The sequence below is a fragment of the Rana temporaria genome, chromosome 4 (genome assembly GCF_905171775.1).
Source record: "Rana temporaria chromosome 4, aRanTem1.1, whole genome shotgun sequence".
Classification (NCBI taxonomy): Eukaryota; Metazoa; Chordata; class Amphibia; order Anura; family Ranidae; genus Rana; species Rana temporaria.
The window spans coordinates 437519444-437542093 of record NC_053492.1 but is presented as its reverse complement, the minus strand read 5'-3'; the positions used below and the strand labels follow the sequence as shown (position 1 = coordinate 437542093).

At 44.8% G+C, this 22650-nt stretch overlaps 1 protein-coding gene across 1 annotated transcript in view; it reads right to left on the bottom strand.

Moving 5' to 3' along the window:
• INTS7 (integrator complex subunit 7) overlaps positions 1-22650 on the bottom strand; it is a 94166-nt gene that overhangs the window by 54942 nt on the left and 16574 nt on the right. Inside the window, exons 8-14 of the mRNA XM_040351479.1 lie at positions 13536-13653; positions 10636-10770; positions 7517-7614; positions 4321-4560; positions 2754-2891; positions 1286-1492; positions 1000-1194 (exon numbers count right to left, since the gene is read on the bottom strand). Coding sequence (XP_040207413.1) covers positions 1000-1194; positions 1286-1492; positions 2754-2891; positions 4321-4560; positions 7517-7614; positions 10636-10770; positions 13536-13653 — 1131 coding nt within the window. The remainder of the gene's footprint in view (positions 1-999; positions 1195-1285; positions 1493-2753; positions 2892-4320; positions 4561-7516; positions 7615-10635; positions 10771-13535; positions 13654-22650) is intronic.

The window sequence follows — 22650 nt, the reverse complement described above, 5'->3', positions numbered from 1 at the left end:
GCAAGATCCCCTGTTAGTGAACAGAGCTCTGTATTAATTACAACCACAGAGCTTTGTTTCGTGAATCACTGAGCCAATCATTGGCCGAGACCCGCAGATTGGCTTGTGCTGTGGCGAATCACAGTACAGCCAGAAAGCCGTGTGCCCGCCACATGGGCGGATCGCACAACAATGTACGTGATTCAGTACAGTGAGCCCGCATTGTCGCCGCACATTTATGTTAGGCAGTCAGCAAGTGGAAAATCTTAGATGTACTCCGCCTTTGTTTTGTTTTTCAGTATCCATTACACAGAGATAAACCTTTTTGTATTTCATTAAAGATAGCTGGAAAATGGATAAATGGATTGAGATTTCAATCAGTGCACAGGAAGTGACAAGGGCACTGGATTTCTGACAGGATTAACAGTTATTCTGCAGAAAATGTACCTGGTCTAAAAAAAGAAAAATAACGCAGCCACCACATCCAAGGACTGGCAAGCTACAATATACAACATTTCTGTTCCTGGGTTCAGATGTACTTTAATTTTTGCCTGTGTTCCATTTGCTTCAACTTCCTATCACAGTGACTACCATCACCAGATCAAGAAGGAAAGAAAATCCTCCACTACTAGGACACAGACAGCAATACAAACCAACGTCACCTTATAAACTAAAGATCCCAAAACTAGTGAGCTGATTCTCCTGTCCTGTGCTGGGGTCTCTTCTCATAAGACCCTCAACTTTCCCTGGATCTCACCATGGGTGTTCTAAAACAGGGATCTCCAAACTATGGCTCACCAGCTGTTGCGGAAACTACACTTCTCATGAGGCTTTGTAAAACTCTGACTTTCACAGACAAGACTAGGCATGATGGAAATTGTAGTTCCTGAACACCTGGAGGGCCGCAGTTTGGAGACCCCTGCTCTAAAATATAAGCAGACCTTAAAATGTTGTTCTACTTTAATATTCTTCTATACAATGAATATTAAATAGTAGTCCCTGCATGTGCTCTTACAATACCTGGGTAGAAATGCGCCCACAGCGTTGCAGATCATTGCCGGAAGTCATGGCCATGGTAGAGGCGATGGCTGGAGGAGGGCTGGTCTTCAGACTGTTACATGTGCAAATAAGCTGGAAGAAAGCTTGAAGAAGGTCTATACGCAGCTTCACAAAGTCACACTGGAAGCTTAAAGGGCTCATGGGTGTACTGGCAGCCTGCAGGGAGCATGTCACATACCATACTGTCAGAGATAAAGAACAAATACAATATCTGTACTATGACACAATAGTAATCACTGGTACTCACTGTAAGGGAGGCAATCCCTTTATGGTAGGATTTCAGGGAGTCAGCAATGGATGAAAGGGCGGAGCCAATGTCATCTTCTTGCAGCTGAGTCAGGCACTGCTCGGCCATGGAGAATTCCTTCAGGCTGTTCAACCAGAAATAGAAGTGTTCTGAGGCCACCTGTGTGAGCAGGCTCCGATACAGCTCCCGAGCCATATCATGGTTCCCCTGCACCAAAGACAAACTTGATTTGCAAAACAAATACAGTCATTGTCCCCAACATCATGCAGGATATCCCTTTCTTCAGGCAGAGCTTTCTCTAAACGTTTAAAAGTTGCGGTGTAACACAATTTTCATATCAGAGCAGCTTATCTTAAATGCAATGTCTTCATTGAGCCCGGGTTCCTGTGCGAATTACATCTGGTGTGCGATTTTAACCATGGATTTGTATGGCTCAAATTGCACCGCATTTGCACCAAACCCGTGCAGAACCCCCCCCCCCCTTAGTTTTTTTCCGCACCAAAATTGGATCGCATGGGTAATCACACCCATGCGATATGATTCTGTAAATTGCACTGCGTTTTGCAAACCGATTGCAGGGTGTCTTTAACTTAACATGAACCGGTTGAAATTTTAATGTGGTGTGGAATCCACAGCAAATTTGCACTGCATCTAGCGTGAACCGAGGCTGACTGTCTTAGGTAAAATAACAGGTGGTCATAAAACAATACAGAGAGGAGTTAGATTGAATAGGGTGAACTTCGGTCTTTTTGCAATGTTATGCAGGCCATACATGGAGCGGATGTATTCCCCCATCAACACAGACAGTTGTTGACAGGTAAATCCCATCCGCCGAACCATTGTATTCTCCCAGTGTTGGGGGTGGTGGCGGTGAAGGCCGTCTCCGACAGGAAAAGACGGTGATTATTGCTAGTGGCTAGACCAGTTGCTAGCGATAATTGCATGTAAAATCCATCAGGCTGGTTTTACCTAAGTTGATCGAGCAACTTGGTGCATTCAGTCTACCCATACCTGGTTTGAATCTCAGCCGGTTCCGGCTAAACCGGCTGTAATTTGAACCATCTATAGCCAGCCTTAGGGGTTGATTAATTAAAGGCAAATAGACTGTGCACTCTGCAAGTGCAGTTGCGCCACAGCTTAGTAAATAAGGATAAGGTTTACTTTGCAAAGAATACACAATCACATGCAAGGAAAAAACAAATACATTTTTGCTTGCACATGATTGTATGATGGAAGGCAACAGAGCTTTTGCTCATTCACAAAACTCTGAAGCAACTGCACAGTTAATTTACCTTTAGTACATCAACCCCTTAGTATGTTAGCTACATCATTACAATTGTGATTTGTGACCGTTTCAAGAAAGGACTTTGCTGGAAGCATTGAACCCTGCTCATGGGTAGGGTGCACCAGCTTCAGTCAATGAAACCCACCTTAAAATTTTAAAAATGTATAGAGTTTTGAGCGTTACCATTCGGGAAGCTTGTCTGGCAATCCTATACACAGTCCAGCCATTGGACACATTCTCTAGCTGCTGTTTGATTACAGTTTTGACATCTGGAGACAGAGCTTTCTGACTTGCCACAAAAATAACAGTAGCAAGGGCAACCTGAAAAAAGGCAAAATTAAATACAAGACATATTTTTTTAATAGGAAATACAAAACCATGTAAAAAAAAATAGACAACAAGAAGCAGGTAAAATGATAAAAAAAGTGGTAAAGAATGCAAGAACAATATTATTTAATGAAAAATGGTTAAAGTCACTAAAAGCAACCTAGTAACACGATCACCCCCATTCCTTACAAACAGGAAAAGCATTTTTTGTAATTTTATTTTTTATTTTGAACATGTGACCAACAGCAGAGGACTAGAAGCTCCTCCTGCTTATGTTTCTCTGCAGACAGGCTGGGAAAGATCTGGGTCATGTGACAGCTGCATATCGGTTAGAAAAAAGGTACTTCAATGGATTTTATTTTGAATGCAATAATTACAGTGCCATCATCCATATACAGAAAGAGAAGGGATAATGTAAATTAAACAGTGTGTGTTTAGTATCACTTAAAAGGCAACATGAATCAGGTTTTTGGCTGTCTGGATTAGTTGTGATTTTTACTTGTACCTGAACATTTTTTATTTGTTTTCAAACAAAGTAAAAGTGATATTAAAAAGGTGGCAACCCTAAATTTTACCCAAACATGGGTGGTGACTAAGGGGCCCATGTATAAAGCAGCCATACCGCTGGTCCTCCAGAAACCCACATGTAATTAGGGTTCCACTTGCTTTGGAGTTCTAAAACAAGGGGAGTGCTAATGACATTTTTAAAGCACACTACTCTGTTTTATATCTCTCCTCCAATTATAAGTTCTCTCAGAATGTAAATCAGAGAGATGTCTGACACACTGCAAGCTCCTTATCATGGCCTGCTTTTATATGAATGGAACCTAAATTTCAGGGCGCAGCATGCCGTAACTTGGTGGAATACAGTGCATTGTGGACAGCGGTATCCACCCTGTGCTCTAAAAAGTGTTTATTATTCCTCTCTTGCAGTGCTTATGTTCTGTGTGGGGAGTCCCACCAAACACTCTACCTGTAAAGCCCCGTACACACGGTCAGACCTTTGTCCGACCAAAATCACATCGGAATTCCAACGGAGTAAAAGGGAACATGTTCTCTATCTAAACTCCGACGGAATTCCTCGGAATTTCCGATGGAAATAATCCGATGGGGAATACACACGGTCGGAATTTCCGATGGAAAAAGTCCGTCTGACTTTTTCTATCGGAACTTCTGATCGTGTGTACGGGGCTTTAGTAGAATAAATGCTCTTCCCTGTGTTTGTGTGGATAGATCTGGTTTCCAGCAAAGCCAAAATAAACATTGATGGTTAACCATATTTTGCCAACTTGATTATGTATGAGTGCGAGTGTAGAACTGGAGAATGGAATTGCAAGATCCACAGGGATATCAACAAATGGTTTTATACATTCTGTAAAGTTACACTGAATGCATAATGCAAAAATATTATTTGATAACTCACCAGAAGCTCTTGTTGTTTGTCTGTCGCTGATCTCCCAATGACTTTGTAGAGCTCCACCAAATCTCCCAGCATGCCGTCCCCCAGCACTGGCAGCTGCATGGCGACAGAGGCCAGGCAATGGCATAGACAGATCCGGGCAGAGTCCTGGGCACTGTGTAGCTGGGTCAGAAGAGATTCCACTACGGACTGACTCAGGTATGGCCGGCACTTTGCCATCTTCACCATACAGGACAAGGCAATCTAAAGGCACAAACGCACAATTTAGTAACCTACTATTACAACAACTTGAACACATGGATCATCGTAGATAAGAGATATCAGGAGGGAGAACTTTATAACAAATGTGCTTAGTTGGCACCTTTAAAGTGACTATACTGACCAACAGAAAGAAAGTATGTGCATGATGAAATCCAGGGGGCTCTGAGGTGGTCTCTGAAGAAGTCAAGCTACCAGGAAAAAATGTTTACTGTAGCACCCAACAGTGCTTTCTTTGCAAGCCCAGCTTAGATTTTTTTGAAGCTACTACATTATGGATTAAATTAAAATAAACTGTACGTCTTAAAAATATTCAGTACATTTCAGCAATACGTGTACAGTTCCCCATGTTTGACCCTTTCAAAACAGTGCAAGAACAGAAAAATACCTGTGAATCAGTGTGCACCTAACCTGCTATTAAAGCCGCCATAGACAGTTCAAATCTTGGCAGAATCAGCAGGGACTGGCGGAGATTGGAACCATGTATGGGCAGGCTAAACGAACCAAAGTTGATCGATCAACTTGGGTACAACCAGCCTGTCAGATTTTACATGTCATTATTGCTAGTGGCTATTATAGCCTTTAGCAGTAATCACTGTTTTTTTCCCAGCCGTCCCCCTGGGAGAACACAATGGTTCCATGAGAGGGATTCGCCCATCAACACCGACTGTGTTGATGGGGGAATCAAGCAACTTGTGGTTGCAAGAAAGAAAATTGCTCCATCTACGGCGAACACCACAGTAGGAGAGATTTACTAAAAGTGGTGCACACAAAGTCTGGTGCAGTTGTGCATAGTTACCAATCAGCTTCTAACTTCACCTTGTTCAATTAAAATTTGACAAATGGAAATGGATTGGTTACTATGCACAGCTGCACCAGATTCTGTGTGAACCAGTTTTAATAAATTACCCTCAATGCCTCTACTGCACTGAATCCTAAGATGCATGGTTAGATCAGCCTGCTGGACTACATAACTTAATCTAACCTCGGATGGGGGGGGCGGTGCCTCTGTCACTATGAACTGACCTCTGGCATCTGATACTTTAAGAATTATCAAAAGCCTAATGATGATGTCACAAATAGAAATAAAAGTGGTTTCTCTCCCCAGGAACAAAGTAAAAGAAATAAAGATCAATAATGCTGGGACATGCTCTAGAGCAAATGTGTCAAACACAAGGCCCAAGGGCTGAATTCGGCCCTCCAGGCCATTTCATGTGGCCCCTGCACCACCCCTCAGGCAGCTGGAGTAACCCCCTAGTTGTTGCCCCCACCTTGTCTCAGCAGTCAGCAGCAGAGAGGAGGACAGGACTCCTCCAGATCCTGCACTTCTCCATGCAGCCATAGAGAAGCTCATATCCACGCCCTCCCCTTTCTAGCCATTGGCAGCAGAGAGAAAGACATAACTCCTCCTACAGGTCCTGTGCCTCTCATTGCATCCTCTCCGCTTCAGCAGACTCCAGCCCTCATTTGGTCCTCCTCCAGACCCCGCACTTTCTGCTTTCCAGCTCCACCCGCAGCTGCTTCCCAGCAGCAGCACATGGTAAGGGAGTGCACTGTGATGTAAGGGAGGGTGGGGTGCTCTGGACATCTAGCCTTATGGATACAACTGGCCCTTTGAGGGCAACCATAATGCTGAGGCGGCCCGTGATTAAATGGAGTTTTCTCTAGAGCAGAGGTCTCAAACTGGCGGCCCTCCAGTTGTTGCTAAACTACAAGTCCCATCATGCATCTTCCTGTGGGAGTCATGCTTTTAACGCCTCATGGGACTTGTAGTTTTGCAACAGCTGGAGAGCCACCAGTTTGAGACCCCTGCTCTAGAGGAAGGGAAAAGAGGTTTGGGGGTAAATTTGGGTAATGCCTGAACATACCCTTTAAAACACTAAAAATATGTAAAAGAGAGGGTTAAGGAATTTTTTATCCTTTATTCTTTTTAATAAGCTAATCATGAAATACTGGACACAGCAATTTCATGTTTACCACTTGCATTCTGAGCTGAAGTATCAAACAGAAGCTGTATGCCACCAGCATAGATGGCAAAGTAGTTTTTACACAGATGCCATACCTGTGGAAGATGGAAACTCGCTACTCCAGGGATCTTCACCAGCTTTCAGGCAGGGGTCAAGTCCTGGGGAAAAAAGTGTGGGAACTCCCACCCAAGATCCACTCCCCCCCCCCCCCCCTCCCCACCAAAAAAAAAAAAAAAATGATACGCTCATATGCATAATTACTAAACCACATGTGTTTTTTTTTTGTTTTGATCCACTGTATCTTAGTAATCCTTTATGTTACTGGGCGCTTCCTGTATATGGATTCATCAGGTAGTGTGCGGGTATTCCGTCACTTCCTCGATGCCGCAATGTCTCCTGGGAGCTGTTGTCATTGTTCCCCAGGAGACATTGCGGAGGTCTGCCACGAGTTATCGCAGGATTTAGAAAGAAGCCCCTGACAGTGACTCGAGCTGGGCATCGCCGCTTAGTGAAGGATTGGCTCAGGTGGCTCGGCTGCTCTAGTCCTGCAAAGGAAACTGCGTTCCTGCTGTGAAAAAAGTGCAGGGACTCCGTTCCCACACGTTCCCACACGACTTGAGCCCTGCTTTCAGGTCCCCTGCCAAGCATCTGCCCTGCTACATTTGTGAAGGAGGTCGCTCACTCAGTGCAGGCACTATTCAGGGAAGCAGTGTATACTACAGGAGATTTCCAGCTTCCACAGGCATCCCACAGGGATGGTATATACATACTTATATTGATCCAATCTGGACCAATGTAACTATGTAAAAATTGTCATACCTAAACCTCAGTGAAATCACAGCCAGAAATTATTTTTTTTTGCATTACAAAACAAAGGGTCATGTATGAACGATGTAATAAATGAAACTTTGTAAAATAAAGGTTTTCTCCAAATAATAGCTTTTCCCTGTAAAACAAAAGTGAACACCACATACCTTTAGTGTATGCTGAGCACCTGCGCTGTTATCCTGACTGCACAGAACAAGCAGAGATTCCAGGCCATACACAGCATCCTTCTCCAGAGACAGCTGATCTGACATACCGAGAAAAAATAAAACAACACATATCAACTTTTTTTCCCTGATATTATCATTACATCAAATAACTTAGAGCCCAACTTCAGCCAAAACATTTGGTTTCTGGTAAATGACAGGAAACCAAGTAGTGGAGAGCCAATTATTTGTCAGAAAATTCAAGTAGTAAAGAGAGTTTCCTAAATTCCTATAAAAACCAAAGTTTCTGAGACATACAGGCCCAATATGCCATGGTGACGAGAAATAGCAACAACCACATAATGTGAACCACAAGAGAGTGTGTGTATATAATCTAAGTAAAGCCTCACACACACACAATCAGACTTCAAACAAACTTTTCCGTAGATTTTTGTTTGAAGGGAGTTGGTCGGGCTCACCCATAGCATACACACGGCAGGACTTTTCTGCAAACTTTCCCAACATCACGTGTTTTTTTTCTGCTCTTTACCGCCACCCTTTGGTCAACTTCTGCTATTGTTGGTTGATTTTAAAGCGGGGGTTCACCTGAATTTTTTTTTTTAACATTAGATTGAGGCTAATTTTGGGAAGCACAATCGGGTGTTTTTTTAAAATCAATGCAGTACATACCGTTTTACAGATAGATGTTCTCCGCGGCTTCCGGGTATGGTCTGCAGGACTGGGCGTTCCTATTTGATTGACAGCCTTCCGACCATCGCATACAGCGCGTCACGAGTTGCCGAAAGAAGCCGAACGTCGGTGCGGCTCTATACGGCGCCTGCGCACCGATGTTCGGCTACTTTCAGCAACTCGTGACGCGCTGTATGCGACGGTCGGAAGGCTGTCAATCAAATAGGAACCCCCAGCCCCGCAGACCATACCCGGAAGTGGTGGAGAACATCTATCTGTAAAACGGTATGTACCGCATTGATTTAAAAAAAAAAAAACACCCGATTGTGCTTCCAACAATTAGCCTCAATCTGATGTTAAAAATTAGTTTTTCGGGCGAACCCCCGCTTTAACATTGGTGCGTGTTTGTACTTCGGACAAAAGTCCGATGGATTTTTGTACACACGATAGGACTTTGCACCGCAGGACTTTTGTTGCCGAAAAATGTGTCCGTTTGCACAGTGAATTTTTGTCTGATGAAAACCGAAAAAGGGCTATTTTTTGTTGTTCTAACCCCATTATGTTACTGGCCGATTAATCGATTATGAAAATTGTACATGATTAATTTCATAATCGATTAGTTGGAAATCCTCAAATTAGTAGGAAGCTTGAACTTTGCAGAGCTATAGGTTTGACTCAATAGGGGCCTTGTTAACATCTACAGAGAGGTCACTAGAGAGGTCACTGCTTCCACACAGAGGCCAAGTGTCTTGCTCTGCAGTTGCTGGCAGGGGACAGGCTTCTCTACTAAACACCTTGGCCTGGATTCACAAAGCACTTGCGCCAACGTATCTCCAGATACGCCGCGTAAGTGCAAATATGCGCCGTCGTATCTGTGCGCCGTGCCCACAAAACTAAGATACGCCTGAAAATAGGCTTCATACGACCGACGTACATTGTTTTTCTATTCACATATGCGAATGAGGGAGATATGCCAATTCACAAACGTACGTCCGACGCAGTGCGCGTAAAGTCATACATCCGGCGTAAAGTTATGCCCCATAAAGGAGGTGTAACTCAGCAGCATCCATGCAAAGGGCTGCACCAGGGAACACAAGCCAACGTATTTTACGTAGTTTACGTAGGATGTGAATATGACTAGGCGTAGGTTACGTTTACGCCATAGGCAGTGATCCGACGTATCTTAGGCAGTTGTTCCGACGTGATTGTGAGCATGCGCACTGAGATGCGCCCACGGGGCGCCGCATGCAAGGTTGGCGATACGTATCTGTCTGGCGCTCGGCCCATCATTTGCATGGGGTCACGCCTCATTAGCATGGCTCACGCCCACTTCCACTTACGCCTGAGAAACCCAGCGCAGATTTGGGAGGAAGTGCTTTGTGAATTCAGTGCTTGCCTCTCTGCGCTGCGTCAGCGTAGCGTAAAGGAGATAAGCTACGGCGGCATAAATATGCGCCAGTGTCTGTGAATCCGGGCCCTTTTGTCTCAATGCACCTGGAATGCATTTAGCCAATTTAAAGCAGTAGTAAATGTTGCAAAAAAACAAAACAAAAACCTCTCTGCAAAGTAAAGCCATAATGTGATAGTATGCATCATATACTGGCAAATTATGAAAGACTAAAGCCCATTTCACACTTGTACGACTAGTCCTACGACTTGGGACTGCAAAGTCGCATGACAAGTCGTTCCCCATGATAACCATTCATATTAGTAAGATTTCAAGTCGCTCCGACTTCAAAGTAGTCCCTTGCACTACTTTGGTCCAACTTTGATGAGAGTTCAGGTTAATAGACCTCAAGTCTCCCAAAATCGTGTTAGCGTAAAAGGGGCTTTACCTTACAATGTTGCAGAGGCTTCCATCTTCGCCCCGTTTTTCTTCTGGATTCGCAGGCTGCTCCAATTGAATAGCTGAGCCACAATTACCTCACTCACGCGCATGCGCACAGGAGTCACAGCCGCAGCACAGAGCTCTGAAGGAATGGCACGGGAATGCCGTTCCTTCTGCGCGCATGCGCCAGTGACATCACAGGCTGCTGTTCACTAGAGTACTGTACCTCCTAAAACTGTGCACGTTTAGGAGATATTCATTTAAAAAAGCATGCAAACACCAGTAATCTCCCACAGCAAATGAGCTGGGAGCCCACAATCAGAATGCTGACGCCGCGGAGAGGAGGGGGAGAGGATCGAAGCTTCGGGTGCCCGTATCGCTGGACAGTGGGACAGGTGAGTGTCTAATTTTTAAAAGTCAGCAGTTACACCCTTTGAAGCGGATATTTAAATGGGTGGAACTCCGCTTTAACACTTAAAAGATTACTTCCCACCCAGACTCTGTAAAACACAATCTACAATTACTTTCACAAATATATTTCCACATAAGAAAGAGTTTCAAAAACAATACTATAGTTCCTCTTTAAAAGAAGTTGCAATCTTACCTATATCTTGACAAGATGAGACAATATTAGTGAGAACCATCACTCCATGTGCAGCAATGCTGCGGTTACTATGGTAACTGCACTCCTGTGCCAGCTTTATCAAATCTGTGTACCTGGATGTACCAGAAGTGGCCCCTAGGAGAGATGAAACCGTTAATTATTGGCTAAGTAGATCCATCACATTTATGAAAATACCCCCCCAATTGTGGGGTGGTGTTGTAGGTTGCCCATTTGCCTCTAAGAACTTAAAACATCTTTGTTATATCGGACTATGGTCCACGCCAACTTTTATAACATGGAGAAATGCTTTAAATCACTCTCTGCTAATAAATAGTGCATCTACAGCACACAGTACATTACCACGATGGTCATTGGGACGAACGCTCCTTGCATTTGTGGTCATTGAAATTAATGCTCCTTGCATTTGGGGTCGGGAAGAATGCTCCATGCATTTGGGGTCATTGGAGAGAATGCTCCTTGCATTTGGGGGTCATTGGAGAGAATGCTCCATGCATTTGGGGTCATTGGAGAGAATGCTCCTTGCATTTGGGGGTCATTGGAGAGAATGCTCCTTGCATTTGGGGTCATTGGAGAGAATGCTCCTTGCATTTGGGGGTCATTGGAGAGAATGCTCCTTGCATTTGGGGGTCATTGGAGAGAATGCTCCTTGCATTTGGGGGTCATTGGAGAGAATGCTCCTTGCATTTGGGGGTCATTGGAGAGAATGCTCCTTGCATTTGGGGGTCATTGGAGAGAATGCTCCTTGCATTTGGGGTCATTGGAGAGAATGCTCCTTGCATTTGGGGTCATTGGAGAGAATGCTCCTTGCATTTGGGGGTCATTGGAGAGAATGCTCCTTGCATTTGGGGGTCATTGGAGAGAATGCTCCTTGCATTTGGGGTCATTGGAGAGAATGCTCCTTGCATTTGGGGTCGGGGGGGGGGGGGGAAGAATGCTCCATGCATTTGGGGTCATTGGAGAGAATGCTCCTTGCATTTGGGGGTCATTGGAGAGAATGCTCCATGCATTTGGGGTCATTGGAGAGAATGCTCCTTGCATTTGGGGGTCATTGGAGAGAATGCTCCATGCATTTGGGGTCATTGGAGAGAATGCTCCTTGCATTTGGGGTCATTGGAGAGAATGCTCCTTGCATTTGGGGGTCATTGGAGCGAATGCTCCTTGCATTTGGGGGTCATTGGAGAGAATGCTCCTTGCATTTGGGGTCATTGGAGAGAATGCTCCTTGCATTTGGGGTCATTGGAGAGAATGCTCCTTGCATTTGGGGTCATTGGGAAGAATTCTTTTTGCATTTAGGGTCATTGGGAAGAATGCTCCTGGCTTTTGGGGTCATTGGGAAGAATGCTCCTTGCATTTGGGATCATTGGGAAAAATGCTCCTTGAATTCTGGGTCATTGGGAAGAATTTACCTTACATTTATGGTTGGGGAAAGTATGCTGCCTTTACAGATAGCTAGGGGTAACAACCCTTCCACATAGCAGGTCATCCATTTAAAGCAGAGTAAGGGGACGTCAGAGTTGAAGGGGCACAACAATGTCAATTTTACAAAGTACATGTACATGATTACTAAGCAAAAGAGACAATTATCAGCACTATTGTGCTTCTGGGTGTTCTCACCATAATTCTCAAGGCATAAGAGGAAAGGGAGATGTATTCACAGACCAGTTCTGTGTAAGTGACATTTGTTATTTAGACTCCGTTCACACCTAGGCGTTTTGTTTTCGGGCAGAAAGTTGCACAATTTTTGCCACGATTTTGTACAGGTCAAAAGGTCACCCATGTAAAAAGCAATAAACGCCTGTAATCTGCCAGAAAAAAAGCTCATGTACTTTGAGCTCCAGGCGTTTTGTTCAGGTGACAAAATGCTCAGATGTGAACAGGGGCCATTGAAATTAATGGGATTTATCTTGTTGGGTGTTTTTAGAGCTGAGGATTAAAGCAGAAAAACTAATAAAGAGCCTGCCCTTCTTTTTACTTATTAAGAGGAGGGAAAGAAGATCTAAATTGTGTTTTTTCTGCCTCCACTCATTGGTCGCGTCATACAGAGGATCATGGCTTATCTCTGTGAGCCAATAAACAAGTGAGATGACTCCATGCCTTATTTCTTGTTGAGATTTACTTGATTATAGCCAGCATCACTTGAGAAACCTGAACACAAGGTCATTACTGTTACCCTGAGATAAGCCTTTAATAGCAAACAGGCTTGAAAGATACAAGTAGGCATGTTATCGGATAGTATATGCTTGTTCAAGGAAATTTTGTGGAGTGGAGCAGACTGTAGTTTAGGGGACATCAGCACTGGATGGAAGAGGAGTGGAGTGGTGGACAGTGGGGTGGAGTGGAATGGCGGCATTCAGATCACGGGGGTTAGTGCCATGTTCCCTTCACATCTAGTGATGGCATCACAGAAATAAAAAAAAAAGGGGGAAAAAAAAACTCTCTAATAGAGTCACAGGCAGCAAATTGTCTCTACCATTCACAGATCTTGTTACAAGCAGTGTAATCAGTGAAAGAACATCTCTCAGTGGAGGAGGGAGTTTGGGGTGTGTCCCAAATGGATCAACTGTACTGATGTTATGCTCGAAGACCCGAGGCTGTTAACCATAGCACTGGACATTCAAAAGACAGGATGAGGACAGGCACCCTTGCAGTAAAGATATTCTCCAGGACCTGGCTGCCTGCACAACATGGGTCAAAATTCATTACAGGTGAGAGATAACAAACTGTAAAAAAAAAGTTATTTTATTTTTTTAATTTAATTAAACTTTATTATTCATCTAACTTTATTTTCTATGTTGTCCCATTTTATCTACACTCCTTTGCACCCCCTGGAAACTGCCATATTATAATAACGTTTTGTACTCTTAATGTGAAGATTGTACCTTGTGTCGTGTTGAAGTATTGCTTAATGCAGATGCTCCCAGACAGAGTAGACAGAACGGAGACCATACCCAGCTTCAGGCTGTCATATGGGGTTTGCAGGGCGCACTCACACAGGGCCTGGAAAAAATAAAACATCTGTTTATCTGCTGCAAAAATATCCCAATTGATACACAAAATGCAGCCACCAGGGGGAGATTTTTCCAAAGTAGGATTCCTACGTATTTACATGGAGAGAGTCCAGCCCATGCATTGATCAACAAATAGGTGGAAAAAGTCCAGATTCCCCCCATCCAGAGATTCGATGTGGACGGGTGAATTCTTCCCGCTGAGGTATTGTATACGGACAGCGGGGAGACTTCCTTGCCATCAGAATACACTGATCAGTGGTGCCAGCTATAGCCAGCAGAGCGGATTGATCAGAAAAACCCAAAAAGGTAGGTTGTACAGAAGTCAATTGGCAAATCAACTTCTGTACAACTACTATACCAATACATTAATCAAAATGTATCTGGTCCTTGCTGAACTGGCCAAATTTAAATCCATGTATGGCCGTCAGACAGCAACCAAAGCAGTGAATTCCGGTCTACATGCATATTACAAGTCAGTGATGCATAAGGCATCAAAGCCAGTTTTAGTACAATATGCCCACAGACTAGACATGTTTTCCCACAAATATTAGCAGTGAAGTTTTCCCTAACTAATTAACTGTGTAAGTATTGCATTAAAAATGCATGTTCATGTGCACACCACATTTCATGGTGCATTCACAAATTCATTTTTGTTTGGTATTAGGTGCTTATATACCATTGAGCGATCACCTACCTCACCATCACTCATTCAGGATATTCATTTTTGAACAGAGTTTGCCTGTTCATAGCGCTGTTTTTATCACTCTGAACAACCGTTCACGTTTATTTGATAATTTTTAGTATTTACTGTCCAAATATATAAGCCTTATTTGGAAAACTATATTTAGAGGATGAAATATCGGACAAATCTCAGGACTACAAGGAGTAGAGATGGCCTCTGGTGTGTCCGGGGATCCCGCCAGGATGCCAACACTGCACACGGCTAATCACAGGCAGTGAGACGTTTCCTGATCTGTGCAGCTGCCTCACAGGATCGGTCATCTGGGATCCCAAACATGCACAAGCTCATTCTTAACAAGGAGTAATAACACTACTGGTTTCTTTCACCCTGCAGTCTCTATAGATGGCATTTAAACCCCATGATTGGGAATAAAGAGGATGCCAATATCACATATAGTATGGCCAGCAGCAGAAGTACTCTGGGTTGGTTCCTGAAAGGCATAGAGCTCTGCCAAGAGCAAGTATCAGTGCCATGCAGTAGGAGGGGACGGACTGCAATCCAACACCTACATGGTCATCAAGAGATGCGTCTGACAGATTAAAGGTTCATTCACACCACACGTGGGGGGACTTCACATTTGGCAGCTATTCCAGTGCAGTTCCATTGCATGACAAGGCAAGAAGCCCCATCTCCTGTGTCATTGGTTCACACCACTGCGCTGCGCAGGGGTGGGGGCGGGGCGCGGAAAAAAAGGAACTGCATGCAGTATGTATTTAAAGCCTTGCACTGTGTGACAGGTGTTTGAGCTTAAAAAAAGTGAACCGTGCAATCCTTTAAGCCGCTGCATTGTAACAAGTTAAAAATTATCCAATCAGAATTCAATGTAAATCGGACTTGTTACTGATCCTGTATAATAATCACTTCCTTTCTAAAAAGTCCTGGCTACAAACTGATATTTTCCATACCAGTTGCAACATTAACCGCTTAACGACCGCCGCATGTACATATACGTCGGCAAAATGGCACTGGCAGGCAGAACAACGTGCCTGCACGTCGCTGCCTTTCCACGGGTTCGGTCGGGACACCCCCCGGTACATGCGGTGGTCGCTAAGCCTCAGGGAGCGATCCGGGACGAGGGCGCGGCTATTCGTTTCTTGCCGCCCCCTCGCGATCGCTCCCCGGAGCTGAAGAACGGGGAGAGCCGTATGTAAACACGGCTTCCCCGTGCTTCACTGTGGCGGCTGCATCGATCGTGTCATCTCTTTTATAGGGAGACACGATAAACAGGAAGAAAGTGCACCATCTTGTGGCCATTTGTCACACAAAATCAATACACACACGTAAAATGCTCTATTATAACAAGCGGCTAAGCAGGTTTACAAGTGGCAGGAATCAAATTAAATTTATGGCAGTTAGCCATGCCAGCATTTCTTCCAGAAAAATCAATTTTTATTTTTTTAATTAATTTGCTTAACTAATATTGCACAGTTTTAGACAGGGGCCTCAATTTTAGGCCTCATGTACATTGCTGCTGGTAAACGGCCGTTTATCTTATCAGTACATGTACACTGGTTCGTTTATAGTCGTTTAGTTGCGTTTAGAGGCTTTTTCTTGAACCCCAAAAAAATTTGCTCAGCTGTGTTTAGAGGCAGTTGAAGCGACAAACGCGGCTTAATGCAGCAACTCGCGTTTAGCAGCGTTTCGTTTACAGACGTTTTAAAATTAAAAAAAAAAAAATGTTTTCTTCAAATGCTGCTAGACTCAAACGCGGCTAACCTGCCATATTTAGACACTGGTTTCTAGCTGTCAAGTCAGGAGAAGTTGAACAACGTTCCGTGTACATGAAGCCTAACCTGTGCAGCTTTGCCATGCAATGCAACAGAGCACATCCGTGCAGTCAGACATAATTCACCAGCAGAGCACCCCCACACATCGCAGCTAACTTTATAACTCATCACATGGGGCGCTCTGGAAGTTATGCTGTCCAAGGGGATCCTACAGACAGTATAAAAGTGTTTTGGTATTTACAAAAGCCAGTGGAAGAAAAAAAAAAAAAAAAAAGATTTCTTAGACTGGTTTCCATGATTTAAATCACATGTCAAACACAAGGCCTGCAGCCCAAATCCAGCCCTCCAGGCATATTTCATGTGGCCCTTGCATCTCTCCTGCAGCTTCGGCATCCCCCTCATCTCCACACCCACCTCGTCTCAGCAATCAGCAGCAGAGACGACAGAACTCCCCCGCCAGATCCAGCTTTTCTCCGTCTAGCTATAGAGTGGCTAGTCTCTGCTTTCCCAGCTTAAAGCGGAGGTTCTGTGGGAAAACATTTTTTTTCTTTTAAGACTAATCTGCTGCTGTTCCTATAGTACTTTGTTTACTCACATGTGCCGTTCTTGCAGCCGCCAGGATCCTCGTTTCCCAGAAAATAATATTTTATAAAATAGTATGATGGACATTGCCATCTTAATTGTGGGCGCTCTGAAGCCCTTCTGTTCTTTCTTCTGGGATGCGTGAATGCTGATCTCCCAGCATTCACTGCGTAATCCCGCGCATGCGCAGTGTTGACGGCAAGCCGCGCCGTCAACACTGCTCAGTTGCCATCACAACAGCCTTAATTACAATGGGGAAGATGTATCCGCCCTTATCACATGACGCGAGTCATGTGACCCGTGTCACGTGACAGCCCAGCTAGCGCGATACTACACACCTAGCTATTTCGGATGATGTGCTCTGATTGGCCTGCACGTCACTCCCTGGAGACATACAATCAGCTTCCACAATGCACAGAGCCGTCGGGGAATATAGCGACACGCCCATTCCCCGATGGGATGAAAACCCGGAAGTAGAGTAGAGGTAAGGGAGCATCGTGGGAAAAAAATTCAACGCTATCATGCTTAAATTGGGTTAAAGCTATGAATGCTGTAAACTTCATTTTGAGGGTGAACCTCCGCTTTAAGTTATTACTAAATAATAGTAATAATCAAATGCAGAGGCAATAATTTGATATGTAAACTAAAAGAGGGGGGAGTCCGCGCTTAGGATGTAGTTAGTGCTGCTGCCTCCCTAGGAAATCTCAGTGATGAGATCAGTGATGCAATATAAGAGTGTTGGGATGGTGGCGCTGCAGATTGAATCACCCTAAGGTGTTCACAGTCCCTGTATAGACACAGGTGTTGGGTAATCTGTTTATGGGAAAAGTCCAATCCAGTGAACCTCCCTGTTGGAAAAACACAATCCTTCAGATTACCCTATTTAATGGTGCCAATTATATAGCTACCGCATAGATGGTTAATATGGGAATATCACTGTACAAGATCTTGTACCAAACCTGATGCCCCAGACTGTGGATGTCAGGTAAAATTCTCGTTGCAAAACAGTACCAAGTGAAAAAATATCTATATACACCAGAAACAAAAAGATATATCTGCAGTGTTTTGTTTTCTCTCTTTAAAGAGCTAAGTCCCATAGCTCTCTCCTGGCCCGTTCCTCTGTTATCAGCCTGATAACTCCTGACAAATTCTCAGACACATCAGATAAAAGCAGCCTGAAATTTCTATCAGGGGAGGTTGCTAAAATAGATTACCAGGGAGCTGGCCCGGTTACAAAACACCTCTGAGAGTCTCTGCCTATGGGGTATGTAACGGATCATGGACTATGCTGCCGGGACAGTTATAATCTTCATGAGGACTACAAGGAACTGCATGGCTTGCCACAATTGGATGTACCACATTGTATTCTGAGCTCAAAGGGTTAATTGGACAAGTCTCTTTCATTGCTCTTTCATTACCTCTCTTTTGTGGAGGTAAACAGCCCCCCTGTGAGGTGTCTGCTGAGGGGGATTATGTGTGAGTGATAATTGTTTTAAAGGTTAATTGAATTCTATTGTCTGATCAAGTTAAGGAGCCAAAACGGCTAGCGGCTGATTGGCTCAAGGGAGTGTCATTGTTTCAAAGTGTGTGTATTGAAGTCCCCCCTGGGGGGGGGGGGGAGTGTCATTTGTTTCTGTACAGTTGTAACCAGATTTAAGGAGGAAAAATGTGGCAAATAAAGTCAGTCTGCTTGACTCTGCAAACGTAGCCCGTCTCGTTTCTTGGAAGGGCGTTCGATGGGATATACCGGCGGTACCTGCATATCGCAGCTTGCCAGGGAAAAGGACGTCTCCAACGGCTGAGACCCTCACACCAGTGGGTAGCCGTTACATTGGTTGGCAGCGGTGGGATGGTCCTTTTATCCAAAGAGCAAGTGCTGAATGGAGTCGCAGTACGCCAGGCGGAAAAGATCCACACTAAAAGATTTATTAGAGAGTCGTGGTAGGAGCGCCAGCAACAGACCACGGAGGGAGCTGATAGCTGACCTGCTGGAGCTGGACGAAATGGATGGATCTATGGAAGGAACGGAGCCCCTTGCACCTGTCAGCAAAGAAGATGTAATTACTGGGATTGTACAGCGGAGATTATCCTTGTATCCAGAAACGTCCGTGGAACTTATCAACCAGCTGTTCCGGGAAGCAAGGGAGGAGATACAAACGAAGAGGGGACAAGAACTGGAACTGGTAAGAGCGAGACAGCCCATTACACCTGCAGTTCCTACCCCCCCACCTGCTGCTACAGGAAAGAAAATACCGTTCACTGCATTTAAAGCTTTTGTAGAAAGTGAGGAGGAAATCGATGGATATTTGGCGGACTTTGAGAGGCAGTGCTCACTACACCAGGTACCACCAGACCAATGGGTCACTATTTTGTCTGGGAAATTGTCGGGCAAAGCCAATGAAGCCTTTTTGGGCTCTTGCTCCAGAGGATATTTTACAATACCAGCAAGTTAAAAAGGCGCTGCTAACCCGATACGCCGTAACTCCAGAAGCCTACCGCCGGCGCTTCCGGGAGTCCAAGAAGATGGCTGTGGACTCCCACATGGAATGGGCCAACCAGTTACAAAGGGTGGCATCCCTTTGGGTCCAAGGGTGCAAGGCCAACACCAGGGAGGAAGTATTGCAGCTGTTCCTAATGGAACATTTCTTCCAAGACCTGGCCGTAGACATACAAGACTGGGTACGAGATCGCTGTCCCGCTAACTTAAACGAGGCGGCTCGGCTAGCAGATGAGTACGCGGAGACAAGGAAAGTAAGCCAGGGTACTATGCGGCTGGATCAGAAGGTAGAACCGCGTACTCCAACCGTCACCCCACGCCCAGAGTTTCGGGCTCCAGTCCCACCACGTCCTCAGGGGCCTAGCAACTACCCCCGGGATTCGCCTAGGGTGACGTGCCATCACTGCAGCGACACTGGACATATTGCTCGTTATTGCCCTTTGAGAGCTACAAATAACAATTGGAGACGCACAACACCCAACACAGAGGTCACTCCATCACGTCCCTCTGCGGCCCACTGCCTGGAGACCGAGGGGGGCCCTGAGAAATGTCTGGGAATTTGGTATGAGGCAGACCCAATACAAGCGGCCTCTCCGGATTCGCTTCAGAAGACGTAAGAGAACGAAACGTGCGTAAAGCGGATACACGCACGCCCGCACGCACTTCCTGGACTAACCAGCTGTTCACCTGGTGGAACGCACGCCGTTCCCATGCTGGCTCTGATCTTTATTTGTGGAGCTTGTGCCGTGCTGGGAAGCTTGCTATTATACAGATAACTGTCTGCTTGTATCCACAAGCATTCTATCTGGCCCCCGTTTTTATTTTATTTTAAACTATTTTTATAAATATTTTATAATTTTCTTTTTGTTTATATACATTTGTATACATTGTTTCAGTATAAGCCTTTGGCTGTACTAATAAACTTACCCACTGGAACCTGAACCTACTACTCTATGAGACCCTTTTTTTCATCCCTCGGAGGAATCTGGCCACCCAGGATCTTTTTGGTACCAGCTGGACCGTAGGACCTACTAGGAGAGCGAGGACCCGAGTCGGTTGGATATCTTCTATGCACTTTACCCCTGCAGGGGTGAGGGCCTCTGGTGAGTAGGGACCCAGGAGGGGGAGCACCGGACCCACTTCGCATCACTGCACTACTGCATACTGTGATCACCTATCTACTTGGAAAGTCACATTGTCACCATTATCACTCTGGACTGCTGTTAATTTATTTATATTGGTTTACACACCCGGATTGTTGCTTTTTATATATATATTTTTTATATATATCTTTTTCTGAACTTATAGACATTCTTTGGATCTTTTGGTTTTTTGAATTTTTTACTTTTTTGGACACATTTTTTGGCACTTGTGCTGTACGCTATCACTTTTCAGTATTAATACATTTATCCAACGTTGTACATACTAAATTGTATATTTGTAGCACGTGGTCTCAGCCACACTTAAGTTACTTATTATACTACTGGCGCATCACTTATTGTAAGAGGCACTATATTCAGGACACATTGGTCCATATAGCTTGTTCATACCACCTGTGGGTAACATCAGCCTCCACTTAGACAGCGCCACCACCCCCACACCATTGCCTATTATTTCTGTATCCTTTAGGGGATCACATTCTTGGGGGGGCTGCAGTCTTATTATAATTTTATTTTGGATTACTTAATTTATGTTTGAATTTTAAATACTGTCACATATTTCCAACTAGTGTCTCCTAAGCGCGGATATTTGCTTTTTATCTCCGGATAACCGTCAGCATCACCGTCAGGAGGTACGAGTGAATGGACAAGTAGCACAAGGCCTAAGAGATTCCGGGACTATTATCTCTCTGATTCAAAAACATCTGGTAAAGCCAGAGAACGTGTCCACTCGCACAGTTGCCGTCCGGGTCGCAGGGGGTGCTGTATTTCGCGTACCCACCACCCGGGTGCACTTAGACTGGGGAGCCGGGTCAGGAAAGACCACAGTTGGTATCATGGACAACCTACCTGCCGAGGTGGTGCTGGGCAACGACATTGGCCCTCTGACTTCGGCTTATTTACCTACACCTGCTGCTGCTTGTGCCGTGACCACCCGCGTTGCTGGAATCAACCCACTTGCTGCTGAGAACCGGGTAAGACTACCTTCCCCGACATGTACTGTAGATCCGGCACAATATCACAGTCTAAAATGGGAATGTGACAAGTTGGCCAGTGAGAAATCAGAGATGCAACGACACTATGTCATGTATTATGAGATGTCCCGTGGCTTGAACATTGAAATGCACAAACAGGCGGAAATTGTCAAAAGATTAAATGGGATTTGCATCCAGGTGGTGCCGTATCTGTCCCAAGAGCATCAGCAACAGGTTTTGGGAGCCATTGAGAGAGCAAAGCAAGTGACTGTTCCAGAACTGAATTCTATTATTCACCGTCACCATCAGCTACCGACCTGGTAAGCCAATGGGAAGGCCGACGGACTTTCCAGGCAAACGGAACTTTTACCCTAACAGCAGACCGGACATCCCCAAGTTGATCCGAAAAGGATCAATCCGGGTCTGCCGGAGTGTTCCACAAAAGGGGGGCAGTGTAACGGATCATGGACTATGCTGCCGGGACAGTTATAATCTTCATGAGGACTACAAGGAACTGCATGGCTTGCCACAATTGGATGTACCACATTGTATTCTGAGCTCAAAGGGTTAATTGGACAAGTCTCTTTCATTGCTCTTTCATTACCTCTCTTTTGTGGAGGTAAACAGCCCCCCTGTGAGGTGTCTGCTGAGGGGGATTATGTGTGAGTGATAATTGTTTTAAAGGTTAATTGAATTCTATTGTCTGATCAAGTTAAGGAGCCAAAACGGCTAGCGGCTGATTGGCTCAAGGGAGTGTCATTGTTTCAAAGTGTGTGTATTGAAGTCCCCCCTGGGGGGGGGGGGGGGAAGTATCATTTGTTTCTGTACAGTTGTAACCAGATTTAAGGAGGAAAAAATGTGGCAAATAAAGTCAGTCTGCTTGACTCTGCAAACGTAGCCCGTCTCGTTTCTTGGAAGGGCGTTCGATGGGATATACCGGCGGTACCTGCATATCGCAGCTTGCCAGGGAAAAGGATGTCTCCAACGGCTGAGACCCTCACACCAGTGGGTAGCCGTTACAGGGTATGTGCCTTTCCTCCAATCAGCAAATTTAGCTATCTTGGCTGTTTGCCCAGACATCACACTCTGTGTTAAACAGGAAGAGAAAATCTCCTAACAAAATCTCAACTTTCTAAACAGTATATAAATGTGAAGACAGCAGATATACATGTAAAACCTTTGTAGGGAGATTTGGTTCACCTCTGTATCATCTGAGGCTGTTTACTTCACTGGGTGTATGGAGGGTTTACATCCACTTTAAGCTTTTGTATATTCTTTAAAGGAACAAGGTCCTCTCATACGAC